Consider the following 7,223-nt stretch of genomic DNA (forward strand, 5'->3'; position numbering starts at 1 on the left):
ACATAAACCACATATATTCACATGTTTGGGTTCCTATATGACAGATGAATGTTAACATACTGTAAACTGCTCACTAATAGATTCGGGATTATGTAAATAGAGTAATTTATCACGAACTTAAAGATGCTTTCAAAAAGAGCCATCAAAAGTCACCTTTTGACTTTGAAACGGCACAGATCTCCTCGACACCCTTTTTTTTTTTTTACATTAGCATCTTAGGCAACTTGCAATAGTCCCTCTCTGGATCAAGGATCTTTGAGTCTTTTTTGTCTTCATGTGATTTCCAGACCAACGTGATGATCTGAAGCAGCAGGGCTCCATGCAGACCACACCATCTGCTGCAGGACTCTTGCGTTCAAATGTACATTATCTCTGAGTATCACAGAATTTATGGCTTTGACCACGTTGTCATTGAACTGTAGTTGTTCGAATCATTACACTTCCAGGGTTTTTTCGCCCATGTCCGCTCAAAGGCAGAGATTGAGACTTCATGGTTGACCTTGTAAACAGCCACACAAAACACTCTCAACATGTTCCCATGATGATATACTTATCTGAAAAAAACTAAATACAATTACAATTGGGTATAGGGACTCTGGTATTTATCCCAATAAAGTGAACACAGGTCAATCAGCAAAAAAAAAACAGTCCCTGCTGGCCCACGGCTGAAACCATGAAATTCTCTCCACACATTCTCTTGCAAGAAAATCCACAATTGTGTTTTTACTGGTATTATATTGCTGTATATATATTACTATTCCTCATAATAGACTATAAATGGCTAATTACTTAAGATATGTTGGGGTATTGCTGTTTTTTGTCAAACTGGTGTTATGCTATTCTGCATTTTTTACAGATTTTTACAGATTTTAATTCATCTGGATTTTGAAGCATGTACATTTTATCAGAAAATATGATGTTTATATTATATTTATAAAGATAATAAATAATGAAAAACCTGTGTGACATCATGCAATTAACCAATAGATATTCTCTCAGCTGCAAGACTGTGCTTCATTATGTCAGTTTTTATCTACAAGCAATTTCACATGTCTAATAAAATTGAATCCAATACAATAGAGCGAATAATTTCTAGAGGAATTGTTTACATGTCCAACACAAACCTACCCCAAAGATGCAATGACTCTCCGACAGTCAGCAAGAAATGAAAATTAAAAGCTTTTCCTCACGACCCTCCATCTTTCCAACACTAGCACCTGACACAGCATCAGAGGTGAAATGATGCTTGTTGTGATGAGCAAAGACCAAAAACCTCCCTCATCCGATCACTTTAATAAGCTGCAGGAGAATACAGCCCATAAAATGTGAACATGATGGAAGTCAACAATGAGGCTTCCACTCCAAATATAATAGTGTTCATGTTACATATACAATATTTAAATCTGGAGACAAGTATCTTCACCATATTTATGATTTACCTGCCATTATTATAATTTAATTTAAGCTTTTTATAACATTTTCTTATAATATACTAAAGGTATTTTCTCCAGAGCAGGTGAATTTAAGCTGCAATAATATTATCACTGTCTTAAATTCATAATTTGGAGCATGCATGTTTTATAGTGGATGCAATTCGCTTTTAGTCTTACCAATATTAGTGTTGCTATCATCATTGTTATTGCAGCCTTTATCTCGTCAACAAGCTGATGACATATTTCGTCGGGCTTTTTTATTGGCTGAACGAATAAAGGCTTTAAAAGCACGAGCACCAGGCCCATGCAGGCAAATGGCTTCATCAATAAGATGTGATCGGGCCTCTATATAAAACAGTGAGCACGTTTCCTCTCCATATTCACAATGTACTGTCTGAGACAAATTAACGATGATATTGGATTCCACGAAGAGTTTGATGTCACTTTCAGTCTTTATTGTAGCTGTGGATAAATGGTGATTGTCTCATATTGACATTGACATTAAGGGGCTTTCATCTGACAGTAATGAGGCAGACAAATCAGACCACGAGCCATAAGCACTTCCACACATTTCATGGAATTCGACCACTGGTGCCACTTTCACCTAAAGGTATTTGTTGCATTAAAAAGAGACAGTGCAGGTCCTTCGGAATTGCCTTTTCATAATGAACACGTTTGCCGAACGTAATTAATATATAAGCTTTCCCGATTTGTCACTGTGATTTGTATTTTAGTTAATTGTGAAAGTAATTACGGAGCAAATTAACAGCTTTCAGGAGAGACCGAGGTTTTAGGGTCCGGTTCCATCTTGGGCGCCTTATTAATTTTCTCTCCCCTAGATGTGATGAAAAGGAGCGATAAATCTGCTGATCGGTGAAGGCCAATACTAAATGGCTCCATATTTCACCGCTGCTTTAATAGAAATATTCATGTGAGGCCCCTTAATGAAATTAAACCCGAGGTGGGGACAGGGCGGGCGGCTCGGGCGCACGGCGACCAAGAGTCCGACTGTTATAATAATAATTATTATTATGATGCAAGATGGCTGATAAAATGCATTTAATCAATGGGAAAACTACAAAATAAGACTCCCCCGGTTCTGCTGCGTGTCCAGGGGTGAGGGTAGTTATTTAGCCCTTCGCAATATCATAATAACTCTCTCAGCTTTTCTCTCTTTTCTGGATGTATTTTATTTTTTCCAATGATTTAAACCGAAATGATCAAAAATACATTTCCTTAGAAGAAAGTGGCACATGGGACAGAGTGCCAAAAGGATTTGAGACCCCTGGTCGTGCGTCATTGTGCCAGTTCAAATCACTAACAGGTTTGGATGTTGGGTGTCTGTAGGTCTCCCTCTCTTGTTCTATTTTCCATACGTTTCCTTGCAAGCCCAATACCCCCATCAATCTCCTCGTTATCATTCTGAAATTGGTCATGATCAATAACTCTCTCCAGTGGTTGCATTTCAGTTATCCTTGAGATTAAAAGCAAAATAATCAGATTTAAATTTGCGTAAAAGAAAGTGGCACACGAGGACAAAGTGCCAACAACACCGGAGACCCCTCAGTCTCACATCTTGGGTCATTGTGCCATTTCCCCTCAAAGACCATGGTTTGGGTGTTTGGTGTCCACATCAGTGAATTGTCTTCCTCTCTCTTCCCATTTTGTCCACGTGTCCATGCGCGGCCACATCCCGCACCCACATCAATCTCCCCGTTATCATCCTGTAATTGGTCATGATCATCAAGGGCCACAATTAAATGGCGATCCTTTACTTGAAAACTACCCGGTGACTTGTTGATTTCCCCCGAGCAAATAAACGTCCCGCGGCGCGCGGCTGGCTGATGAATTGACAAAAACTAATCAGCTTTATTGGTAGACAGGTTAAGGGCAACGGGGTGTCAATAATTCTCATTTTGACCTCCTCTTCCATTAACTTTAAGTGGCTTATTAGACCCAAGTCACCAGGAGCCACGGGCCAATTACGTCTCTCGCCTCATCACACTTGAAGGGTTTCAATTACCAACATTTTGGTGGCAGATTGTGCCAAAATTTGACTTATTTTGACTGCTAACCGGCTTTTTATCTAGGGTAAAAATGTTGTAATATTCTTCATTCGATATGAAAAACACCAACAATATTTCATTATAACAGGGACAAAACAATTCTACGATTTTACAGATTTTTTTCTGTATCTACCACAAGTCTGTTTTGCTGATAACATCATATTAGAAGCACACGGGTGTCAGTTGATTGATTTGGTTGTACGGCTCCATTAGAACCAGTCAGTGAGCGTCTGTCACCTCCAGGTTTGGGGAGCGACAGACGGAGGCTTTTACTTAAATTTCCCAGTTGGCCTCTCAAAGAGCCCCGGCTCAAGATGTTCGGGTTTTTACGCATTGGTCTTTCAATTGCAGCAGCTTGTATATTAATTTGATTTGCTATCAAAATTTGTTAGAAATACTATAGAAACAAATACCAGTTGTGTCGTTTAATATTTGTTATCATGTTTTCTCTGTTTTATGATTTCAAATTTGAGAAAACGTTTGCTGAATCATCTCCTATCCTGAGATGAACCATGAATAAGTGAAGAGACCCGTGTCAGGAAGAAAGGGTCATTTAAAAAATTTGGAATAAAATAATTGTATGATTATAAAAAATTATTAGAATTTCTTTGGATGAAAGAAAATGAAAGATTAAAAAAATGAATACATCGACTGTTCTTTTATGTTTTAAGTTATTGGTATGTTTGTGTGAATACAAAATATATGATGCTGCTCTACCTTCTCCTGACCTTGGTTAAATTGGTGACGTATTTATTTTTGTATATAATTGCATAGTGTCAATCAATCCTCAGAAATGTGCAGCACCTGTATTCATATGATAACTAATTAATTCCTCCCCCATGATTAGGATATTAACTTTGGAAAGGTTGACCCTCTGATGCAATGCATATTGTTGTCTATAATGAAAAAACAACATGTAGTTTTATGAAAGCTTTCTGATGCTTGTTGTTTTCCTATAACAGTAATATCTTATGAAATCCGCCAGGCATGCAGCACGGTGCTTTACATTGATTACAGCAGAGTGGCGGTGTTGGGTCCCACACGCAGCTTGGACCAGCCCCCTGCAGACGGGTGCACCAATCGCCTCCATGTGACGAGGATTAAGTGTGACACGGAGCTGCTCCCTCACACTCCGGACCACATCATAACTTTTGTGAGGTGGGAAAGCGGCTCTGACTCCTCCGTCGTTCACCAGCAGCTCAGGCGACACGGACGCGCACCGAAGGGACCCAAATGGAGAAGTCCAAAAACTTTCGCATCGACGCGCTTCTAGCAGTCGATACACCCAGGGTGCAGACCTCTCCGCTGGCGTTGGTCACTTCCCTGTCCTCCTCCTCCATCCCGTCGTCCGGGAGCGTGGCGTCCCAGGAACTCACCAGCAGCATCGAGTCTCTGCGCAACGAGACGCCGTCCCCGCCGAGGATGTCCTCCTGCGGGCTGATCCCCAAACCGGGCTTCCTCAACAGCCCGCACAGCATGCTTGGATTACATCCGCAGAGCACCGCAGGCATCCCCGCACAGGCTCTCTACGGCCATCCCATGTACACCTACTCCGCTGCTGCGCTCACGGGCCAACATCCTGCCCTGTCCTACTCCTATCCACACGGCTCCCATCACCACCACACCAGTGATCCCATCAAACTGACAGCCAGCACCTTCCAGCTGGACCACTGGCTCCGGGTCTCCACAGCCGGGATGATGCTGCCCAAAATGTCTGACTTCAATGGTGAGTAGCTGTTTCTACACAGTGTTATGACAATTTACCTGCAGCTAGAAAAAAGCCATAAACAGATCCAGGATTATCAAAAAATATGGTCCATGTGGCAATTTATCTGTTAAATATGAATGAGAAATAACCCTAAAATAACGCAGGCCGTGGTGATGCTGCTCAAACATAGCGTGTGAGCGAATACAGATTGTCATGCATTCTTATAGATTATATACATTCTTGCCTGCATGGGCGTTAATATTTTATATTTCAATTTAAAGTGGTTTTTGGTGCACTCTCTCCCTCAGATATGAAGATGTCTGAATGAACAGGCTGTCACAGTGTGATGGGTTTTCAGACAGGAACTAAAATTGTCAGATAATGGACAGTGGGAAAGTGGCGGAGGGGTGTGAAACCCACAGTCCACATGCTGTTTGCTCACCAGATACTGCCTTTTTGTTTCCGCTCGTTTTAACAGATTTGTTCAAAACGCGATGGCAAATAGTTTCTCTATGGACATATTCATAAGTGGACGACCTTGCTGCCTGAACAGGGGGGTTAGGGATGTGGGAAATTACACCATAACCACCAAGAGCTGGCATCTTCTTGTTAGAACCGTTATTAGACCCAGATTACTGCTGAGAAACTGAATGCAAATATGACATTGATGTTGTTTTCCTCCTGCAGCTCAGGCGCAGTCCAACTTGCTCGGGAAGTGCAGAAGACCCAGAACTGCCTTCACAAGTCAGCAGCTGCTTGAGCTGGAGCATCAGTTCAAACTGAACAAGTACCTGTCCAGACCGAAGCGTTTTGAGGTGGCAACGTCCCTCATGCTGACAGAAACACAGGTAAACCACGTCTGCACACAGAGCTTTAATATTAAGATGAAATTGTTTGTATTAACACCTTTCCCATGGCCTCAAAAAAATGGCCAGCAAGTTTTTTATGAGTTTTGATATTAAAACAACACATGAAACATAAATGTATCTAAAATAGAATTGAGAAATGAAAGTGAAATGCCTATTTAGTGTCTTGTTTCTGAAAAATCCCAGCCCCATCTCTCCACTTGTTTCTAAATTACAGTTCAGCCATCGCATCTATTTCATATTTAACGTGATACAAATTATTTGTAAAAAAAAATGATTTCAAGATTAGATAACATTTAAGTCCTGATTTCGATGTAAGATAATTGTAACACCCGAGAGGTCAATGTCAGGTGGAATGGTGACCTTTACGCAAACTTTACGCATAATTACGCACAGATATATTTGTTTCTTTTTGTGTTATTTCTGAAGTATTTTAATGATACATTTATGTCTTAACCTGGAAGTGCACACTAGATAGCTAACGGGTATAGAAATTAGACAGGGGGATACAATAATGTGCAATAAAGGGAAAGCTTCTGTCGCAGTGGCCACCAGACATATTCTTCTAGTGCGAATATGTCTAAATCGAATAAACTAAAATTGTTTCTCCTCATTCTTCAGGTCAAAATCTGGTTCCAGAATAGACGAATGAAATGGAAAAGAAGCAAGAAGGCCAAAGAGCAGGCCGCGCAGGATGCCGAGAAGCAAAAGGGCAGCAAGAGCGGCCAGGAGAAATCTGACGGACTCGAAAAGTCGGATTATCGCAGCAAGACAGACTCAAAAAACGGCAGAATAAAAGACTTCCGGGACAGTGACGACGACGAGGGCGAGAGTTTCATGTACAACTCGTCCGACTGCTCCTCGGACGACGAGAGGAATCGCGCCAGTGACATCAGTCCACAGCCCTGAAGCTGGAGAAAAAAAGAATAAGGGATGAAGATTCTCCTTTTATAAAGACTGTGGGGGATTCTCGCTTTAAAATGCAGTTGCATGTTATCCAATCTCTAATCACCTACATGGAAGAAATGAGCATTTTGTCAAAAGAGAAGAAAAAAAAGAATAGAAATTAGGTCAAATATAAATGCCCATAATGTCATAATAAAGAAGCAATAAAAAGTGGATATTTAGATTTTATAACGCACACACATCA

The 7,223-nt window shown here is 40.8% G+C and overlaps 1 protein-coding gene across 1 annotated transcript; it reads left to right on the forward strand.

Moving 5' to 3' along the window:
- The first annotated feature begins 4,732 nt into the window (after positions 1 to 4,732).
- On the forward strand, positions 4,733 to 6,982 carry mnx1 (motor neuron and pancreas homeobox 1). Its single transcript, XM_053412846.1, has 3 exons — positions 4,733 to 5,225; positions 5,895 to 6,055; positions 6,695 to 6,982. The coding sequence occupies exons 1-3, from the start codon at positions 4,733 to 4,735 to the stop codon at positions 6,980 to 6,982; spliced, it is 942 nt and encodes a 313-aa protein (XP_053268821.1).
- The last annotated feature ends 241 nt before the right edge of the window (positions 6,983 to 7,223 follow it).

The sequence above is a fragment of the Pleuronectes platessa genome, chromosome 20, assembly GCF_947347685.1.
Source record: "Pleuronectes platessa chromosome 20, fPlePla1.1, whole genome shotgun sequence".
NCBI classification, from domain to species: domain Eukaryota; kingdom Metazoa; phylum Chordata; class Actinopteri; order Pleuronectiformes; family Pleuronectidae; genus Pleuronectes; species Pleuronectes platessa.

Coding starts and splice junctions, on each gene's coding strand:
- mnx1 (XM_053412846.1), top strand. CDS start 4,733: ATGGAGAAGTCCAAAAACTTTCGCATCGACGCGCTTCTAGCAGTCGAT. Junction 5,226..5,894: donor CAAAATGTCTGACTTCAATG/GTGAGTAGCTGT, acceptor TTCCTCCTGCAG/CTCAGGCGCAGTCCAACTTG. Junction 6,056..6,694: donor TCATGCTGACAGAAACACAG/GTAAACCACGTC, acceptor CTCATTCTTCAG/GTCAAAATCTGGTTCCAGAA.